General features: G+C 33.8%; 1 protein-coding gene across 1 annotated transcript in view; it reads right to left on the bottom strand.

Annotated features, from left to right (window-relative positions):
* LOC145249341 (uncharacterized) overlaps window positions 1-23889 on the bottom strand; it is a 108406-nt gene that overhangs the window by 26779 nt on the left and 57738 nt on the right. Inside the window, exons 2-3 of the mRNA XM_080110918.1 lie at window positions 13119-13237; window positions 7901-8143 (exon numbers count right to left, since the gene is read on the bottom strand). Of these exons, the coding sequence (XP_079967044.1) occupies window positions 7901-8143; window positions 13119-13237 (362 nt within the window). The remainder of the gene's footprint in view (window positions 1-7900; window positions 8144-13118; window positions 13238-23889) is intronic.

Raw genomic sequence — 23889 nt, 5'->3', positions numbered from 1 at the left:
TAAAATTTAAAGTACATATTAAATTTATATATTTTGTAGGTTAGTTAATGCGCATAAATATGACATTTGAGAAACACGGTATCTATAATATAAAGCTGAACGTTTGTGTGTGTTTGTGTGTGTGTGTGCGTGTGGTCACGAATAGGTTCCTATATGGTTGACTATTTTTAAAAACTGATTACATATGATGATAGAAGATGTATCGAGGATCAGGAATTGGTATGTTTGATCTGGCAGAACGTTCGCGCCTGGCCCCCAAAGTATGGAAATAAAAAATGAAAAGAAAAACGTTTACAAGGGGTTTTGATATAGATGTACATAAGAATACTTTGATAAGTATGTTTCAACTTAAATAGAGATGGTATAATAAAATTGTGGGGTCTGCGTTCGCGCCTGTACTCCATGGAAATATGGCACAAACTTTAACAATACTTTTCATATCTGTTTGCGTAAGTATACTCTGATAATAGAATGTAAATATGTCACAAAGTTTAACAAGGTTTTTTAAAAGGGGTGAGGGCCCACAATAACACCTTAACGTTAGTCTTAATTCACGTTAGCTTTTATTTATTTTTTTTAGTTGAATCATATTGTGTCGAATAAATTCACCTCATAAATTAACGTTCTTATTAAAGTAAAAGCCAAAAGAAAAAAAAAATGTCGGAACTTTAGACAATTCTCGACACAAATTTTGCATATCTCTGTTTTTTTTTCCTTCTCCACTTGCTCATGGCACTCTTTCGAAAATAGATAAATAATAAAAAAATAAGAACGTTACTTGTTATCGTTCCAAAAGAAGGAAAAAATCTTGCTCACGTGATTACGTGTCTTTTTAAAAACATTTACATAACCTTTTTATTTTTATTTATATATCTGTTTAAGCTTTTTTTGTCAGTGTACTGGAAGGAATTAAATTGATTACAACCCTTTCTGCGTGTTCTTTACATTACAATAGTACAATCCTGAATCCGACGGCGCAATACTACACCGTTCAATACTGTAAAACTGAAACGAAGCTGTTCTGCTTGAAAAAAGCGCCATTTTCGTTTTCTTCATATTTATATCGATACTTTGCTTTATAAAACTAAAGTAATTGCGTGTTTACTTTTTTAATATCCCATTTTGCTGTTTCAGATTATTTTACTAAAGTAAGTAAAGCTTCATTATTTTTCTAAACTATTTTTGTTTCTTTGGTTTTCGATATTTCGCCGATATTATTTAGTAAGAGTGTTTAGTAGAAAAGCCAACAAACGACTACCCGAAATATAAATATACAAGAAATTTATGCTACCATAGTCTATAAAAGTTCAGTTCATGTTTTTTTTTGTTTTGAACTCGTTTTTAATGCTCTTTACTTGAAATAATTTCAGCGAACCAAACTTAAAACGAAATTGTAGGCGATAACTACTTAAATGAATTTTTAGATAAACTACACATGCCATAATCGAATATTCCTCAAGCACAAAATAACGGAAAACATTAAAATATGTTTATAAATATTCCTTACGTTCCTGAACTCTCATAAATTGTTAACACAGAATGCTCAAGTGCCCCTCCTTCAAATTGAAAACGGGGCTCTCCATTTCAAAGTCGCTGCCATTTTGACTTTTTTTTTTTAAAACCGGTTCGTGAATTAAAATAATTTTTTTTTACAAACTACTTAAAAATACAAACCAATGATCTTTTCTACCATAAAAGTAACTTTTATTTACTATGGTAACATTTATTTCTTGTATATTTATATTATTATATATATAACATTTTCTCTTTGTAAGGAAACATCATTTTGTTGGTCACTCTTGGCTACGAATGGAAACAAAGTTGATATAAAAAATATATTTTCGCGAAAATAATCTTTACTTTCATCATATTTTGCTTAGGGTAAAATTTTAGAGTATCAAAACCTATCTCTTTACAACCCCCTCCTTTTCATAACCTATCATACTTTCATCAATCACAGTCCATTTTCTGTAGGCTGTTTTTGAACCCAGTCAACGATGGGTACTTCTGCTAGTATATATATATATATATATATATATATATATATATATATATATATATATATATATATATATATATATTGCTTTGAGAAAATTAATGGGATATTTCCGGGATTATGGTCTCCATGTCTATAAAAGTCTTCAAAATTGTTTTCCCGTTTAAATACAATTTAAACAAATACTGGTAAATATTTTACGTGTACATACATAATTGTGTACTGGTACACACACACACACACACACACACACACACACACACACACACACACACACACACATATATATATGTGTGTGTGTGTGTGTGGAAAATAAATGAATTAATATTTCGACGAGATGAATAGATAAAAAAGGAACAAACCAATTTATATGTTCATCAACGTTTCGTCTTTATTTCCAAATTTCCTCGAAATGAATAAATTGAAGAAATAAAATACAATATTTGAAAATGTACTGGTTGTAAAGAAGAATTTCTTTGTTCTATTTCAGAAATTCGTTTGCATTTGAAAAAGTGTATAGCGTTGTTAAGTAAGTAAGATTTTTAACGTCATATAGCTGTTTAGATATTTAAAAGATATCATGCAATGTATGTATTTTTTGGAATATGCATAGTCGTTATAATTCAAAGATGGATGTGTAATTGAAATGAAATGAGTGTATCTTTCTTTTCTTATTTATTGACTGATTATATATATTCATAATTATAGTTAATATTTTTTATGGTGTGAGTTAACCTGTGTCTAAATTTTAATTTTGTTCTTTTAATATCAGTTTTCTTATTAAAAGCGATGAATTATAGCAACCTTCGCGCAGTTTAATTGTATATGGTTTTGATATAAGCGATAATTCAGTTAGTCTTTGTCGAGATTTATTTGAAACTAGCAGAACCCGTTAACTAGCGTTGCCCGGTGGAAGCATGCCTCTCCTCGTAAAAAGTTTAAATACGGCTGTTGTTGGTATTGCCCAACCCCGACCTCCTTATGTTAAGAATGGCTTTTGGAATAGACCCCAATATCCTCATTGTAATGAACGCTCTCAACTTACCCCTGTCAAGAACGGTTTTCGAAATAAACACACCATTTTGTTGGGAGTTGTCAAAATATATGCCCCAAATTTAGCATTGATAATCGTTGTCACGCGCAAATACTGAACCAACCTGGAAATTTTGGGTGTGCAGTGTCGGTCGGGAAAAATGTAAATGTTGGGTACTTGTGTATTTTTATTACCGTGCTGAAATAATAATGTTATTATTTTGAAAGCCATTTTGAACATGTTAGAAGAGGGTGTTTTCTAAGTAATCTGTGCTTCCACCTCAAAATTTAATAATCACATGAGTACATTTTCAATAATAATATGGTTAAATTTTTCCTCTATAAAGTTTGTGAAGCATCTATAATATAAACTTACTGTTCATATCCAAATGTAGAAAAAAACTTATGTTTACATCAAGCAAAATACCCGTGTTGACCTTAATGATCCCCTTTTAGTTAAAGGGTGTGCGTCGGTCTAGAAAAAATAGTAAAAAAAGAAAGACAAAGAAACGTCTTTTTCGACAAGTGACCACAAAACACCGGTGTTGCGGTGACAAGATTACAATGTTGTTGGATGTGGGGAGCTGTTTCAAATCTGTTTCTGCGGCTGTTGATCTTGATAGCATCATTATTCCCTGTAATAAGTAACTCTAGAACGACCAGATTGAGATGCATCACGAACACTGCCGGTGTTTTGGTGTTCCTACACAGTCATTCCTATCGTTTCCCATCACATTTCAATCTGCGGCCGATTTCTTGATTGGATAAACCAGAGAAAGGTGGAGATTAATGAGCTCCTGACGATCACTAAGAGAAAGTCGAATCATATGGACTAAATGTCATGTTCTATAATCTGGAACAAAAACAATTATGATTAGAGATGCTTTGTTGCCTTAAAGGTGGATATTTTAAGTTGATTTTAAGCTCATTTGTTACTGTGGAGATTCTTTTTGCCTCCTCAATTTGAAGTTATTTTTTTAAATTAACGTGAACGCCAAAATATTTCAATTAGATATCAAATATGAACAGGTAAACTTATAGAGGAATAAAATGCGACTCAAATGAGGTGTAGTTTGTTTAAACAGTTACATTCAAATTAGCTTAATTTTGCGGTTTTTGAAAAAAATGACAAGTGAGAACTCTCTTTTTGGCGCCAGTGTATACATGTGCGTGTGTATGTATGTATCTGTGTAAACTTAATAAACAGAGTTCTTCTTTTCAGTTAATGCAAGCGACTAATACACGATTGGGTACTTCGGCTAGTATAAAATTACATTTGGTTTGTTAGTGAAAAGCTTTGTATTACATTGCGTTTTCTTTTTCAATAGTCCGGAACATTCAATGACTCATTTCTCCCTCTTATTGTAACAAGTCTTCTTACAGTATATATGGGACGATAATATATTTGTTAGATTCTTCGTTGTCGTCTCAGGAATTAAAATGCGTGTAATTTTTGCAAGTTTCTTTGTGATGTGTTGCTTTTTATGTTCATGTAAATTTTGCCTGTTTGGGAATTGTGTCTGCGTGTCTGCTGAAGTTACTTTTTGACTTCTGGGAAGATGCTACGTTTTGTGAAATCAAATATAGAATAAATTTTTATGAATGGGTGTGTTTACGTTTTTTTCTTTTGTTTGTTCCACACAACGCATATTGTTACAGAAGCGTAAGGGCTAATATGATAGAGACCAGATTTATAAGAACAACCTTGGTGGGTAGTTGGATAGCAAGATGTTTATTCACGCTATATTTAGATTAAAACAGGAACAGGATCCCAAATTTAATCGGCTTGAGCAACAACAACAAAAATTATTAGAGCAGAAAATTTTCTTGCAGCTAGGGACCTTTGCAGAGAATGAATGCGATTTTTTTTGCTAGTTGAATGGGAGTATTTACGTTTTGGTTTTAAAATGTAATAAGTCCATCGGAGCACATTTCATGGAAGCAATTATAAAACAAGCACTGGGATGCAAGATGACGACTACGATACCACAGGGCCAGAGCTTAGCAGACCTATTTCGATTTCGCCATAAGTTCAAACATACAATTTACAAACAGTGCTTATCATTTATTTATTTATTTATTTGTGGACTGTTAGTCTCATCTTTATAGTTGTTGTTTCACTACATTTCGGGGAACTATTTCTCTGGCCTTCTACAGGTGGTTCCTCAGGGCCCGTGGCGCAGTGGATATAGGCGTTGATTCTCTACAGTTTCAGGTGAGCATTGTGTGAAGATGGCGGTTTAAATCCTATTCAAAGCAGGCCAGAGGATAAGTTTGCTAGAAACATGGTAAGACAACAATAATGGAAGTTAGTAATCAGGATACAGTTAAGAGACTCAGCATTCCTATCCTGTCGCGGTTAACAACCACCCGAAGAAGGCCAGAGGAATAGTTGGCCGAAACTTAGTGAAACAACAAAAACAACTGTGAAGATGAGGATAACAGTCCGCAAATAAATATACTTGAGAATAACAGTCTTTCCAATCATTCAGGATTCATCTTTTGGGATAAATGAATCTAACTGGTTTGGAATAATTTATATACTTTTTTTTCTCTTTTCCCATTGGTTAATTATTTTATTTTATTTATTTATTTATTTTATGCTTTTATCAATTGTTTAAAATTAATAGCAGCTTTAATGCTTCTAGTATTTCAAGTTTCAGTACATATCCCCAACAAACCCGCTTAGTAATAAGATCTCACGCTTTCACTGTTTTGTCCCTAAATGCCAGAACTCTTTATATTCTAATAGTTTCTTCCCTCGAGCAGCTAGACTTTGGAATTCTCTTCCTGCTGCCTGCTTCCTTGGCTGTACTTATATGCAGAAGTTTAAATACAACATAAACAAATATCTTGTTAACCTTTCCTAGAAATGGCCTAAATAGCAGCCCCTTACGTTCAAGTGGCGATATGCTTTGTAAGGGGTGAATATGAGTTTTAAAAAATTATTGGTTTGTTTAAGAATAGATGTGTTGTCAACTAAAATCTTTCTAAATTGAGATAGAGGACAGTAATGTTGATTGGAAAGTACTCGGACTTTTGATAAATATGGTGATTACATCAGCCAGTTCCTGTCGGAAGTTGAAAAGGATCTAAAATAGAATTAATAAACAAAGAACGTCTATTTTATATATATATATATATATATATATATATATATATATATATATATATATATAAGATAAGTCACAGATTATAGATCAAGGGAATTATCCTGTTAGATATTACATTGAGGTAATACTTTCAGGATGATTCTAGCCAAAAAGATGAAGCTCAATATTTAAATAATAAAGCAATATATAAGTTTAATGATTGAAGTTAAATTCTGTAAATACAAAATATATACACATATATCAAGGAATTTATTGTTTGAAGTTAAGAATTTATTGTTTGAAAAAGAAATATATAGAGAAAAATGATTTATTTCCTTAATCCATGGATTTTCAATAATGGCTCATACCATCAGAGGAAATGAAATGCAATCAACAAAGTGAAATATATGCAATGGAATTGAACATTGATTCAATATTTGATACACTATCTCCGTACCCCCAAGGATTTTGGATTTATTCCACCAACGGATCTTTATATCGCCGACAAGGACAACCATTTCGTATGCCTTCGAAATAATGGTATGGGACAACCAAACATTCTTGATATATCGATTACTTATTTTTTCCCTGGATCACTACTCCTCCGACCTGGCAGTAATATCTCGGAAAATATTGAAATTATTCTGATAATGGACTTCCAAGGTTGTATAAAATCCTTTTTCTATGACTCTTATTCACCATTCAAATATCATTTTCAATATATGTGCTGCAAAGCAAAATACTTGTTTATCCATAGCTGAAATTTCGCTAATTGCATTTCATTTCCTCTGATGATGTGAGCCATTATTGAAAATCCATGGATTAAGGAAATAAACATAATTTTTCTCTATATATTCCCTGTTTCAAACAATAAATTGTTAACTTAAATATATGTGTATATATTTTGATTTACAGAATTTAACTTTAATCATTATATATATATATATATATATATATATATATATATATATATATATACATATAATGATTATGTATATGCAGTATAAATCAGAAAGTTAACTAATTTGTATTTCGAAAGAGGATATTTCATTAATGAATTATTATGTCTTATTATTTGTTATATTCCAGGAGAGCTTTGTCTTTATAACAAATATTTCTGTTTCACAATATTGTTTTCAATCCGGGACAGATATTTAACATTCATGTTCAAATAATCCTGCTTTAGAGTAAGCTGCTTGATTTTAAATAAGTTGATATTTAGTTCTAAATTGTTAGTGAAAAGATAATTTTATTTCTTCTTTTTTTCCTTTTTTTTTTACAATCACATTTAAAAGATGATTAAATTTGTATTTAAATTACCAAAATGTTAATGCTTATCTATATGAATAAATTAGAAAAGTTTTGTTTTGTGTTTATAACCAAGTTATGAATGAGGTGTTTGTTATTTGAATAAATGTTTGCGAAGCAATAGCAAACCGACCACGCCAGCTTGTTTGGAATAAACCTTTTGCAATATTTATTGCTTTTCGGATTTAAATAACTTTGTAGCAGTTAAACAAATGAGGTCAACTTTCTATTGTAGTTATACGCAATCTTTTGCAAAGTGACTAGTTTGTAGTTCTGTTGGCTAAAACAGGCTTTTAAAAACTGACGTAGAAATATACGAGTCAATTGAAGCATTTCTGCTCATTCTCAGACGTGCCATTTTCTAATCTCGCCTTTCTTCACGAACGAGGGGAGACAGAAATAAGCTAAATTATTATTTAATCATTAAATGTAGTTAAACACAATAAAAATGTAGAAGAAAGAATGTAATTACCTTTTGAGATCCAACTTTTAATGATACATGACCGGCCACTGAGACAGGCGAGAGCGAATTCGATGGTATTTTCATATTTCTCTAAAAGCCGGACCGTATGAATATGTTGAGGACTTTGTTGAGCCATAGTTTTAAGATTCACTATCGTGCCGTTCTTTTTCACTGTGACGCGACACCATGACTGAAGAAGGCGTTCAACCAGACGATGATTAACTTTACTTGCTTGGAGGGCGTTCCATAGACCTGTAAGAATAAAAAATAAAGATTCAAATAGAAATTATTCTATCAAAATGACCAAGTCACTGACTGATTACAAAACAGACAATGCAAAAATAAAAGACGTTCAGCAGGCATTTTTATGAAGATTACTTAAATGAACAGTCAGCATCATGTAGTAAACCCCTGTCTTAAAAACATCGTACATTTGGGACGTGTTGAACCTTTGGCAATCAACATGGTGATGAGCTTCTTAACTTTGCCCCCAAAGAAAAGTTTCATATACTAAACCTTTCCTCACTTGAGCAGCGAAGAATGCGAGGTGACATGATTCTGTTATACAACATCTATAGCGGCAATATAAATCTACCTTTAGGGGAGTTTTACACTTTACACCCAGTCGCCATTTTAGATCAATGTATAACTTTGATTATTTAGATTACCCGGACTACTATTCTCATCCTTATTATTTTCATAGACTTTTGGTCGGTGTACCCTGGGACCGTCTTCAGGGGCATTATTTAAAACTTGGAAATATTTATGTCGAATTCAGGAACCTATTATGAAATTTCAATCATTTGCTGACAGAACTAAAGCAATCTACCCCTATGGATTAAATAATGAAGTTGGATCAAAATTGAGTATAGGTTGAACAAATGTTGTATATTTAGACAAATCTTTCAAAAATGTGTGACAATTTTACATATTGATTTTGCTTGTGTCCCCTTTAGATATCACGACTTTAATGCTACCAATTCGTATGCGCTATATTAAAGGAAGGTAATTCATTCAAATCAGACGAAAAGGAATTAATACAGCTTTGTAGATGAAAATGTGCAAAAACAATCGAACACAAAAGTAAAACAACGTGAAAACATGTATTTTGTGAAATACAAGCAGATCGGCTATTCGATCAAATGCGTCTTTATATCATGCACATACATTTGTATATTTTTCGCATGAAATTATTCTGGAGAGAATACAATCGCGTACACAGAAAGCGAACATGGCACCTAATCACACGGATTGCGCTCGCACCAACTGTACCAATCCGACTATAAATTTAGCATATTTTATCCACAATTTTGATGTATGCATAACTAACGAGGGGCGTTCCATATGTAATACCTTCCATTTTTATTTCACTCGAACGGATCAGAGGGGTTGCAAATTACATTGTTATGATGACTAAACTTATACATTTATAACCTGCACGTTTCATCTCTCTATTGAAGATATTGACGGCTTGAGACCATAAGAAACAATTCCTGTTATGAACGGAACGTGCCTCAGAAGCAGAGATGCGTCATTGAATTCCTGACAAAAGTTCATTGAGAATAGTAGTTAGTATGCAAAAAAATAAATTCTGGAGCACAAACGATCGCCTGTTTTAATGGTACTACTCTCCTCTTCGTAGCTCTTCAAGTTAAAAAAGAAGGCTTCATTTTTAGAACGACCTCAGTATTATCTAGAAGGGCATCACATTGCTTACTTTGTTCGGAACCACAGCTACCCATATTCATGAAGAGTAAACGTAGTTTTCTAATGTGAGGAAAATCAGCTCCACAAAACGGAAAGTTAAATTAGAGGTAAGGACAGATAGAAATTACACATTGATCTTAGCCAGAAGGTCTTATATATTGCGCCTATATTATTCCAACTATTCAGTATCTAAGTCACATGATAAAACCCATCCCATGACATATCTACTTTTATATTGTTTTACTTCACTTAGTTTGAAGAGATCAAGGGACAACCTCCTGAGGCTGACAATTGATTTCGTTATTCGTTCAATTTATATCCGAGGACTGTTTCAAGGATAGATGTTGTCCGTTTCAGGGTTGCTATCTTTACTTCGCTATAATTTAGTCTTCTAAGTAATGTGTTTAATTATTTATTAATTATCTTTTTATTAAACCAGTTCCCTCTACCAAAACCGATAGAATAATGACAAAATTGTTTGTGAGATGGGTATTTATGCTGATGACACCACGCTCTATAACAGACACGACAGGAAAACAAACGAACACATATCTAAAGAAATGGCAGAAACACTAGAGGATGACCTCCGATCTGTAGTGGAATGGGGACAAAAATGGATGGTCACATTCAATGCTGCCAAGACTAAACTTGTTTCCTTCAATAATTACAAGAAACCTTCTCTACCACCTATAGCAATGGTCAAAGACTCTTTATCTGAAAGCACATCTTTTAAACTCCTCGGCCTAACGTTCACAGGAAACATGAGTTTGAACAATTACATTGAGAGTATTGCTAGGACCGCTGCGAATAAGGTAGGCTCTCTCTACCGTGCTAGAAAGCTACTAACGCCCGAAAGTATCCTATAGCTCTATAAGGCAACCATTCGCCCATGTATGGAGTATTATTGTCATATTTGGGCTGGTGCATCTGCTACTAGTCTCTCACTCCTGGACAAGGTTCAAAAGAGAGTCGGCAACCTAATAGCTCCTGAACTGTCATCTAAGCTTCAGCCTCTGTCCCATCGACGAAATGTTGCATCCCTTTGCTTGTTCTACGAGTACTTTAACGGTGAATACTCTGACGAACTGCAAGCACTTGTACGCCCTTGACGTAAATACCCCTGACAGACCCGACCAGAAACTAAATCCCACCCTTTCACAGTAGAGATTCCTAGATGTAAGAGAGCCTTCTACTCCAGTAGTTTCTTCCCCAGAACCGCTAGACTTTGGAATTCCTTTCCGGGACCGTGCTTCCCCAACTGTACTGACATGCAGAAGTTCTAGTGTAATGTAAACCGATATATTACTGCCCAACTCCATACATAGTACCCCTGTAGCTTATGTCCATGATAGTAGCCCCTACATCAAAGTTGCGATGTGCCTTGTTTGGAGTGAAAATGTAATTAAAAAAAATCTCTTGCGACATACAAATATCTGTGCGTGATATTGTTAAGCTATTCCAAACTCTTGATTCCAGTAAAATAACTGGCTCTGGCGATATTCTAATTATAATGCTCAAAAAGCTTCAACCAGAATTAGCCCCCACACTTACAAAGCTAACCGTTGTCTAAAGGAGAATTGCTTCCCAACACCCTGGAAAACCTCACCAGTATGCCCGTATTTAAATATTCAGGTGATCGGTCATCTCTCTCTCAGTAAGGACCAATAAGTCTTGTTTGCGTCATGAATAAGTTGCTGGAATCTGTGTTAAATAGAGAAATAGTATACCACCTCAGCAAAAATAATCTCATAAGTGACATGCAATACGGTTTCCGTTTTGCTAGGTCTACGGTAGATGTTCAAACAATTATATCGCATAGGATTAACGAATCTCTCGACAGAGGCTTCTTTTCTAGGACAATTGCTCTTGACATATCAAATACCTTTGATAGAGTATGACATAAAGGTCTACTCCACAATAACTCTAACTACGGCATAGCTTCTCAGTTATTTAATCATTTCTCTCTGATAGGTGCATAAGAGACATGGTTGATGTGCAGAAATCAGAAGATCACAGTATTAATTCCGGATCCCTCAGGGTTCCATCCTGGGCTCTACTCTCTTCTTGATCAACATCAATGATCTCCCCGAGTTACATCCTAAGATCATTTGTGGACATTTATGCTGGTGACACTACTATTAATGGCAACACTTCAAAGGCTGTAAATGACCAAGTTTGAGCACGGGGTACAATAGGGAAAGAGGTGCTTAGTTAATTTTAATGCATCTAAAACAAAGCTTCTATCTTTAAATCATCAACATTTTGATTCCTGTCTGACATTAACTGAAATGAATAGCTCTTGTTTTGGGAAATCTTCACGTTTTAACAAGCTTCTAGGTATGACCTTTACGCCTGACCTGAAATGGAACACATACATCAAATCGGTTGCTAAGGTCAATGAACAATGGTGGGATCATTCTACCGCTCCAGTAGATATCTCACTACTAATGCAATTCTCTACCTGTGTAAAAGCCAAGTACATCCTAGGATGGAGTACTGTTGCCACATATGGGCAAGGGCTGCTCGAAGCATACTATCCTGCCTTGATAGATTTCAAAATAGACTTCATAGCCTAGTAGGGGATGCTCTTTTTCTATTCTCTGCAACTTCTTTTCTCACAAAAGAGACGTTGCGAACTTATCTGATTTATCGTTATTTTCATGGCAAGTTCTCGTCTGAGCTACTATCTATGATCTCCACTCGCCAAAATTTCACGAAAACTATCTAACTGAAACCAGTATCAATAATTTTCCCCACTCTTTATCTGTACCTAAACCTAAGCATAGATTCCATGAATAAAGCTTCTTTCTTAGAACTGCACACCTGTAGAACTCTCGTCCGTTTCTCTGCTTTCTAGCTGACTACAATATGGTCGTCTTTAAGTCCAACGTGAACAAGTCTTGATGAACTGTTCCCTTAAGTATTCTAATTCACCAAAGTTCCACTACTAACGATTACTACGATAGTGTCCCATTAACTAGCGTACACTCAATAACCCTTATCCTCGAGAAGCTTCCGGACCTTAATAAGTGGTGACTTTTTTATGAAAAAATAATCTTTTTCAGGATCATGTTGTTTTAAAGTCATTCTTAAAGTCCTGATATTTTGTATTTTTTTATGTTCGGCTCTGTTGATGTCATAGTCATTCGGGATGGTTACGGGAATGACGAGATCAGTTCTTTATGTTTGTACCATATGACAATATTTTAATGTCTCTAATGTATCTTCTCGTCTGTATGCCTCTGCTAGAAAATATTATCACCTTTGCATTCCATATGAGTATCGTGTGTAGTTTAAGCCAACACATGCCAACCATATCTAAATAACCTTATTAATTTTGGCAAATCGTTTAACAGTGACTTTTAAAATCATATTACTTCTAAGTAATGTGTAACACATATACAAGACTGAAAAGACTGAAAAGGTTCCGAACAAAATCCAATCTCATCGAAATGAATTTTTTGATTTGGCTTTCAACGTTTTTCTAAATTATGAAAAAAAAAAATACCCTCTTGCTCACCAGGTTTAAACTTGTTGTAATTAGCTAGCATTTCTTCCCAACCGGGAGGTCTATCTTCCAGCAAAATATCTTCAGCAGTTTTCCCATTTTTGTTCCGGATTTCCGTGTCTGCTCCACATCTAAACAATGAAAAAAAAATAGAACATTAATTTCATTAAGTATATTATACTTGTTAAAAGGAATGTTTTTTTTTATCTAAGAAAAATATTGTTTAAAGGAAAGCAACTGTTTACTTTAAATTATCTCCCCTGATAACAACAGTATTTTAGGAAGAAGAATTATGCCCCCTGCATTTAGGATCAACCAGCAATGGGAACTGCCCCCCTCTGTAAAACATTCACAGCTTACTCTCGTCTAACTACAACCAGCGTAATTAAGTTAAAAATAAGGCTTCCCATAGTTCTAAGACTCTCTTCACCATCTATCGAAGATCTAAGTAGTGGTCTCTTTTTCTAGGGCATCATCCTTCTGAACTTTTCACAAGTATTTTGTGTGATATCATAAGATATTATGGTTATTTTACATTTATTGTAAAATATTCAAAAATGAATAAATTTTTCAGTCAAGGCTGGTGTCATCTATATAATAATATGATGAGGAAATTCATGTTCATGCGTACATTATCACCCATCTCGTCTTTTTTAAAAGATGGGATTGAATGCAATGCAAATAAATTAATTGAGATTCATTTTATTTATCATTCAAACACGGTTGTGTTTGAATATATGGTTAAGTGGCAGTTTTAGTAATTTAAAACTGCTTTAAAGCTTCACCGTTCACTCATTTTTCGACCAAATTTCAAACAATTATTACAGCTTATAGATCACCTTCTCAGCTATATTGTGAAAAAATTTCAATTTTCGTTCAGCAAAACAAAAGTGATGATGAATTTTCTGGGATTCAAAATCATAAAAAAAATGTAAGGACATGAGCGACCTTTTTTATGACTGGTTTTCATAGCAACCATCTCGCTTCAGCGACTACTGTTGCTAACAATTCACCGCTCTTGATAGAGAGAAGTAACAAATTAAGCAGAGAGAATGAAAAATGAAGGGGAGATAATTTAGGGTATTTTATTGAAAGCAGGCGAGTGCCGTACATTGTTATCACATATGTGAATTTTATCTTTATGAGGGCAAAAAAATAAGACTGAAATTAAACAAAGAACAAGTGAATTTACTGAAAGCCTGGAAAAATCATGAATTACAATAGAAAAAATGCGAGAATGAAAAGTAATATGGTTAAAAAAAAAGACCAGATATTCTAGTAAAAAAAATAATAAATTCATAACTTAAAATACTGCAGCATTAAGAATTGATTATATAATGTTAAATTGAATTTTAAAAAATCTTAATGCTGCAATATTTTAAGTTATCCATTCATTGTATGTTTTACTAGATTATCTTGTCCTTTTCTTTTCCGTGTTAAAGCTTAACCATATTACTTTTCATACTAGCATTTTTCTATTGTGATTTAAGAATATTTAGATGGAAAATTATTTTATGATAAGAGGAAAAGACTACTTATTTTTAAACGATTCAAACTACAACAATAGATACTTTGAATAAAAAGTTAAACCTTTGTATATTTATATAAAAGAAGCTAGAAGAAAGATAATATTTATTGTGTTAACAGTGTGTTTTTATTGATTTAAAGAATATTTAATCAACAATTTTAAGTATTTTACGAAAGAAGAAAGAGACCATGTTTGCTTAATATTATTAAACATATACATATGCCATTATTTCGGATAAAATATTATCATTAAAAATAAATTATGCAAATAAATGAAGAAAGTAAGCGTTGAATTTTGAGGAGTGGATCTTTCTTAACATTAAGAATTGACCTTGTGTCTATCTTTGTACTTGTGAAGAGGTAAGTAAACAGGGGCTCGCATTTTTTAGAGAGGGAGACCGTTTTCTATCAGTTACGACCATAGTCTTTCTGGTTTCCAACTGTATGAACACATATACATACTTATTTTTTATTATATGGCGATTAATATTTGTCCATACATTTCTTCTTTGATATTTCATTATATCCATAAGATCAAGATTGTTGAAACCATGGCAACACCCCCATCCGTGTCCGAGAAAATAATGGATATGTTCATGTTTCTAATGATATCTATGTGATTTCGTCAAGGAAATGCGATCTCATTTTCTGCTTTAATTGTGGTGAAAATCATTGGCGTCTGCATTAATATTAGAAACAACATCATAGCGAGAGAAGAAATCTTTTAAGAGAGTAATTATTGATAGATTGAGGACACCTGCTTTTACCGACACTATTTACACACCCGCTACCCGTCCGAAATAATACAAGACAAATTAAATGAATCAATAAAAAAGAAAAAAACGGTGATAAATAAAATTACCTAGAATTATGAAACGCCAAATATTTTTTCAAAATCAGTTGAAATTTTTACTCTTTGCTAACACGATACAAACGAACTAATAGAAATGAGATTCTATTTTTTGTGCGAATTTTAATAAAAGTATTTCATGCAAAGATTCAATTTATTATAAAGTATATAATTGTGATCCATTTTCATTATTGATCACCAAGCTTTTCACTACATGGTGTACGAACAGACGAAAAATAGTTTATTTTTTAATATTTTCAATATGGTCGTCATTTGTGTCTTACGCTCCGTTATTTTTTATATTTAATTCATATAGTTAACTCTCCACTCAAAAGTCTAAAATAGTTTTTAGCAATTTTCAAGTTTTTCCGATATTCCCAGAGAGTGTGCGTGTAATGGTAATACAATTATATAAAATGTATTCTCGATAACATTCATTCCCCAAGCAGAACAGTTTTGCGCAAATGTATCGTCCCTTAAGCTGATTAAATGATTAAAATCAAGGTATAATGCCCATAGACATCGTAAAAATGATAACATCAACCATTATATAAGAGAGACAGGTAAAGCGATCCTTTATGACGTTTTATCTAAATAAACCGTGACGTGAAGGGTTATGTATTGTCAACTAAACGAACACTATATATTTGGCAGTCTAGTATATTTATAAAATAGTGTGGGTCTTGATTGCTTGCTTTGTTCTTGCCTTGGTTGTGTGTATCCGTGCACGTTATCTCTTTCGAATGATTATCATCAAGAAATAAATCTATATATAGAGAACAACTTGTCGATTGAACAACGACATGTATGAATTTTTGGTTTATACATTTGTGGTTGGCTGCGTAACTGAGTAAAAATGTAACAAATCGACTCAGATGTCAGTTTTGAGAGGAGGATGGGTCGGCCGAGGGAGTAGGTGATTAGAAAGGGAACCGAGGAGACGACCTTTTCTGCCCCAGTGCCACTGGCATTCGAGATCTGCCTATTTAACAATGATTTCACATTCCGGTGCGGTCCATTTACTTTGGACAATCGAATCGTGCAATGTTTTAAAAAGAAAAAAAATGAGCGATAAAACAAAATGTCAGACTAAAAACAAAGCTCTTAATGGACGACATTTTTAGGAGGATTCACCCATTTGCCGCATAAATTGGGACCACTTAAGAGATTGAAAGAAAAAATAAAGATCTGAAATTGCTTTATTACTGTTGTTTATGATTCTAGTAAAGTTTTTAGCTAATCTAATTTATAAAACTCATTATGTGTGTCTGTATGTCGTTATATTTTCAAGCTCTATCTCCACCGAAACTAAAAGTCACAGAGCGGCGCTACCGGCCTTAAATGATTGGATGTTTTGCAGACAATTGTTTTATAGATTTTAAGCCGATTAAAATAGTTTTTAAGGAGTCAAAATTGAAAAATCCTCACACATTTTGTACATTAATCTTAGTTTATTTTTAATCAGTTCATAGTCGTAGCAATTCGGGAACACTTTCACTACCTTCATTCGAAAATAATAGACTTATGGTTGAATTTAATGCAATTAAGAAATTTGAAGCTAGTTATGACTCTGGATAGAGATTCAGGAATACTTCCATTGTCTTCCAATGTGAATTTTACATAAAAATAAACTTTCCAGATTTTATGTAGATTCACTAACCTTTTTTTCTAGAGCATACAAACATCATACATACACATTGAGTTACACATACAGACGTACAAACAGATGCACATACAGACACACACACAATATATATATATATATATATATATATATATATATATATATATAATGTTTCCTCTATTTGAGTGTTTAAATTTGAATAAATATTGTAAGTTTAGAAAGTCAATATAACGCAGCGCTTTTTAAATAAACATTTATTTGTTTATAATCTATATAAATAAAACAGTAGACATATGCGTGTGTGTAAATATCTAACATGTAAACTATTAAACTACTGGTCGCATAGCACTGAAATTCTCAGGAAATAATATTCGTGCACAAAGGGTGGTTTATAGCGAATAATGTATTTGCTTACATGCATGTATATCGCATCCGGACATCGGCAAATTTACATGTAAAATGTCCATTAAACATTAGCCGACATTTTGTTTTGTATGCGCACGCGCGTACTTTCTTTTTTTTCTCAGGCTGGAACGCTCGGTTCTTTTTAATTTCAATTCTAATTAATGACATCAACTCATTTTTTTTATGTTTTTGTATTTAAAAAAACAAAAAATAAAAAACGAAACCATTCATACATTTTATTCGCGGTTGGAAATTTGTAAATATGAAAACAAACCTATAAATGTTTTTTACGATCTCATATTTACTTAATTTCATACATTATTTTAAGACGGGGCAGAGAGAGATGACACACGGAATACGGACAGTGCTGAAATAATAACGTTATTATTTAGAAAGCCAGTCTTAATATGGGAGGGGAAGGTATTATTTAAACTATTCTGTACTTTCACCTAACAATTTATTAAATAAGAAACTAACATCTCTACCGTTCTCCCTCGACCCAGGACTGCACCATAATAAACAAAGTTTCTGACAGCATAGACGCAGCTCTCTCTCTCTCTCTCTCTCTCTCTCTCTCTCTCTCTCTCTCTCGACACTAGCGCACAAGTACATGTATTTGGTGACTTTAATGTCCACCACAAAAACTGGCTTGGATTCTCTACTCACAAAGATGCAGCGGGCAGCACAACTCATAGCTTCTCTATATCTCACTCCCTATCACACATTATTACATTTCCGACCCGTTTCCCTGACCAGCAAGAACAACACGCATCACTTTTAGATATGTTTTTGACCACAGTTCCTGATGATTGTATAACGAATGCGACAGCCCACTTGGGAACGCTGATCATGCAGTGATAATGGTTGAAATCGCCCTAAACTCTAGAGCCAAAATTGAAGAACCAGTGCTCAAAACAACGAGATATTATAAAAAGGCTGACTGTGAAGCCATCAGAGATCTTATCAGAGATGCCCCATGGGGAAATGTTTTTTCTCTTCCTGCGGAACAGTGCGCAAACGAGACCACTGAATGGTTCAAAACTGCAATGTTCCCATGCGGAAATTTTATAGCAAGCCCCACTCTCACCAATGGTTTACTTTGACTTGCGCAACTGCCATTGCTCAAAGGCAGCATGCATACAGCAGATTTAACCGACATAAGTACAGTTCAAACAGACAGAAGTATATAGAAGCTAGAAGTAACGTTAAGAAAGAAATAGCGACAGCTAAGAGAGAATTTACTGAAACTACCAAAAAACGCATCGAAACAGAAAAATTAGGAACTCGTGACTTCTGGAAAATCTACAATAGTGTAGTAAATAATGGGCAATCAACAATCCCCCACTAACCAAATATCAAGAGGTTGTTTGCTCAGCAACCGAGAAGACTAACATGCTTGCCAGTCGGTTTGCCTCAAACTCCACACTAGACGCTTCCAACCACCCCCTATCTGAACTTCCTATGCGAACAGACGCCACGCTAGACGATCTAAAAATCACCCCTGCTCACGTGCATGCTATCATAAAAACCTTGACACTTCAAAAGCATGTGGACCTGATCTCATTCCAGCTGTGCTATTAAAAAGTGCTCAACTGAAGTAGCTCCAGTTCTCTCCAAACTTTACAACAAATGCTTTAATGAATCTTGCTTTCCGGGCTGTAGGAAAACTGCTTCTGTGGTACCAGTATTCAAGAATTCTGGCGAAAGAACTGACCCATCAAATTATCGCCCCATTAGCCTCCTCCCACTTTTTGCCAAAATATTTGAGACCTTAATTAACCATGCTCTAGTCCATCACCTTACAGATGCTAAACTTCTGACTGACCAACAATATGGATTTAGACAAGCCCGTTCCATAGCAGACATCCTCACTGTAATCTCTGAACGTATATACCATTCACTGGACAAAGCGGAGGAGGGCAGAGCGGTAGCTCTAGATATATCTAAGGCTTTTGACAGGGTATGGCATGAGGGTCTGCTCAGGAAAATTAGATCATACGGTATCACTGGTAGAATACGTAACATAATTAAACCCTTCTTAGATAAGAGAAAAATCCAGGTTGTCCTCGACGGTCGTACATCTAAACAATATGATATAAATGCGGGAGTTCCCCAGGGGTCTATCCTTGGACCTCTACTGTTCCTGATATTCATAAATGACCTCCCCGACAAAACTGCCTCTGAGATGGGTATATATGCTGATGACACCACACTCTATAACAGGCACGACAGGAAGACGAATGAACACATATTTAAAGAAATGGCAGAAACACTAGAGGAATGGGGACAAACATGGATGCTCACGTTCAATGCCGCCAAGACTAAACTAGTTTCATTCAATAATTACAAGAAACCTTCTCTACCACCTATAGCAATCTCAAACGACTCTTTATCTGAGAGTACATCTTTCAAACTCCTTGGCTTCACGTTCACAGGAAACATTAGTTGGAACAATTACATTGAAGGCATTGCCAGGGCCACTGCAAGGAAGGTGGGCTCTCTCTACCACGCTAGAAAACTATTAACACCCGAAAGTATCCTGTACCTCTATTAGGCAACCATTCTCCCATGCATGGAGTATTGCTGTCATATATGGGCTGGTGCATCTGCTACTAGTCTCTCGCTCCTTGACAAGGTTCAAAAGAGAGTCGCCAATCTGATAGACCCTGAACTGGCATCTAAACTTAAGCCTCATCGACGAAACGTTGCATCCCTCTGTCTGTTCTACAAGTATTTTAATGGTGAATGCTCTGACGAATTGCAAGCACTTGTGCCCTCACGACGTGAACACCCTCGACAAATCCGAGAGGCTGCAAAGTCCCACCCCACACTGTAGAGATCCCTAGATGTAAAAGATCTTTCTACTCCAGTAGTTTCTTCCCCAGAACCGCTAGACTTTAGAATTCCATTCCAGGTCCCTGATTTCCCAACTGTACTGACGTGCAGAAGTTCAAGTGTAACGTGAACTGACATCTTGCTGCCCAAATCCCTACATAGTACCCCAGTAGTTGTTTCCCCTGATAGTAGTACCTACACCAAAGTGGCAATGTGCCTTGTTTGGGGTGAAAATGTAATAATAAAAAAACCCAAAACAAACAAACATGTATTATCTCTATTTTTGTTTAGTATTAGTTAACATTAAGATCTGTTTCTCAATCGAATTTCTTGAGTAGTTTATTGTAAAGTAAGTGTTGCCGAAAGCTAACTGCACTTTTAAATATTTATTTTTTGAGTAGCATGAATTTTAAATAAGGTGCTTTGCATGAATTTTAAATAAGGTGCTTCCACAGTATAGTACGCATATTTTAAAAAATACAAACAATTTATAATGAAATCATGTATTTCGAAAAACTGCTGAGTCATTTTCCGGAAGTGACGTCATGAGTTGATGATGGGTGAGGGGACAAACACGATTATGTTGCTTTAAAAAGTACTCTTGAGGCTGCCAGGGATTACCAAACCCTTTTTAGGTGAGCCTGGGGTGTGGTGAATCAGTGCCTGTTCATTCTCCCAAGCATTACCACTACTTTTTCTGTTTATGGAGAGGGGGGCAGTAGATGATTTCGCTGAAATGCTGCATCAGTCAGATACTACACTTTGATCTTAGCCAAAAGGCCAATGAAGCGTAATATAGTTTTCTACCAGGCATTACCTCCTCAAAAAATAAAAAAAATACAAAATAACCGACACAGCATATATTTAAGAGGTGGGGAGGGGAATATGGAGTAAGTCTCGGTAATGGCTGAAGCAGCAGTTTATGATCTCAACAATAATTTATTTCATATATATTTTTAAAAGAAGAGGGAATACGAAGTCAGGACGGAAACGGCTGAAGCAGTTTAGGATCTCAAAATTACTTTATCTAATATTAAAAGCTGAAACAGTCTACGATTTAGACATTACATTATTTAATACTAGGTGGGGGATATGAAATCAGTCCAGGAAATAGCCGAAACCGTTTACGGGTTGAACATTACTATATTCCATTCATATTTTTAACAGTGGGGCGGGGATAAAGAGTCAGTCCCGGAAATGGCTGCAACATTTTATGTTTTAGACATTAATTTATTTAATGTATGTTTATAACAGTGTGGTGGTGGTGGTGGGGGTAAAAAGTCAGTGCCGGAAATGGTTGAAACAGTTTACGATTTAAACATTACTTTATTTCATGTATATTTTAACAGACATTATTACATAGTTATTATTTTCGTAAGGGGGGAGGCGATAATGTGGCTTAAAATTATGAAAAATGATTGTCTAAATTAGTAACATATCCAAGAATTATGAAAAATGATGAAATGTGAGTCAATTGATTGGTGTTTTTTTAATGAAATAATCGGCGCAGACAATATATCGAAGTTATTATTTTCGTAATGTGGGGGGGGGGGCTAAATGTGGATTAAAATTATAAAAAAACGGTTGTCGAAATTAGTAACATATCCAAGAATTATGAAAAATGATTAAATGTGAATTAATTGATTAGTGCGTTTGTAATGAAATAGTAAACCCTGACAAAATATCAGACTTATTATTTTCGCAAGGATGGGGGCATTATGTTGGTTACAATTATAAAAAATGATTGTCTAAATTAGTAACATATCCAAGAATTATGAAAAATGGTGAAATGTGAGTTAATTTATTGTTTTTTTTTTAATGAAATAATCGACCCAGACAATATATCAAAGTTATTATTTTCGTAAGAGGTGGGGTTGCGATAATGTGGGTTACTATTATGAAAAATGTTTGTTGAAATTAGTAACATATCCAAGAATCATCAAAAATGATGACATGTGAATAGATCGATTGATGTGTTTGTAATGAAATAAATAACTCAGACAATATATCAAAGTTATTGTTTTTGTAAGGGAGGGGAGATAATTTAGGTTAAAATTATGAAAAATGATTGTTGAAATTAGTAACATATCCAGGAATTATGAAAAAAATCATAAAATGTTAATTTATTGATTGGTGCGTTTGTATTAAAATAATCGACCCAGACAATATATCAAAGTTATTTTTTCCGTAAAGGGTAAAGCGATAATGTATGTTACAATTATAAAAACAATAATTACAGAAATTAGTAAAATATCCAAGAATTATGACAAATGGCGAAATGTGAGTTAATTGATTGGCGTGTTTGTAATGAAATAATCGGCCTATACAATATATCAAAGTTGTGATTTTCGTAAGGGATGGCTAGAATGTGGGTTAAAATTACGAAAAATGATTGTCTAAATTAGTAACATATCCAAAAATTATGAAAAATGATGAAATGTGAGTTAATTGATTGATGTGTTTTAATGAAATAATCGGCCCAGATAATATATCAAAGTAATTATTTTAGTAAGGGGTAGGCGATCACGCCAGACAATATATCAAAGTTATTATTTTCATAAGGGAAGGGCACTAATGTGGGTTTAAATTTATAAAAAAATGATTGTCGAAATTAGTAACATATTCAAGCATTATGAAAAATGATGAAATGTGAGTTGATTGGTCTGTTTGCAATGAAATAATCGGCCCAGACAATCTATCGAAGTTATTATTTTAGTAAGGGGTAGGCGATAACGTGGATTACAAATATAAAAACTGATTGTCGAAATTAGTAACATATCCAAGAATTATGAAGAATAAATCGATTGGTGTGTTTGTAATGGAATAAACAACCCAGATAATATATCAAAGTCATTATTTTCGTAAGGGAGAGCATAATATGGATTAAAATTATAAAAAAATGATTGTCGAAATTAGTAACATATCTAAGAATTATGAAAAATAATGAAATGTAAGTTGATTGATTTGTGCGTTTATAATGAATTAATCGGCCCAGATTATATATTAAAGTTATTATTTTCGTAAGGGGGTGCAACAATATCGATTAAAATTATGAAAAATGATTGTCGAACTTAGTAACATATCCAAGAATTATGAAAAATGATGAAATGTGAGTTAATTGATTGGTGTGTTTGTAATGAAATAATCAACCCAGACAATAAACCAATGTTATTATCTTTCGTAAGAGGGGGCGATAATGTGGGTTAAAATTATGAAAAATGATTGTAGAAATTAGTAACATATCTAAAAATTTATAAAAAATAATGCAATGTGAGTTAATTGATTGGTCTGTTTATAATGAAATAATAAGCCCAGACAATTTATCAGTTTCTGTAGGTGATCAACAATATTTTTCTGATTTTTCAATGTTAACTTCTGGGAATGACGTGACAGTTGTAGTGGTGAGTAGAAAGACACATGATTATGTTGCTTTTTACGTACTTTGGAGTTCTTTATGAATTAACAAACCTTCACTTTTGGAGTTGGGCTTGTGAGAGTAATGTCCATTTTGGAGTGGTGCATTCTCTCACAATGTCATATTC

Source organism: Euprymna scolopes, chromosome 28 (assembly GCF_053919585.1).
Source record: "Euprymna scolopes isolate OS-2025 chromosome 28, ASM5391958v1, whole genome shotgun sequence".
NCBI classification, from domain to species: Eukaryota; Metazoa; Mollusca; class Cephalopoda; order Sepiida; family Sepiolidae; genus Euprymna; species Euprymna scolopes.
Note: the sequence above shows the minus strand (reverse complement) of the source record. Positions and strands in the feature narration are given on the sequence as shown.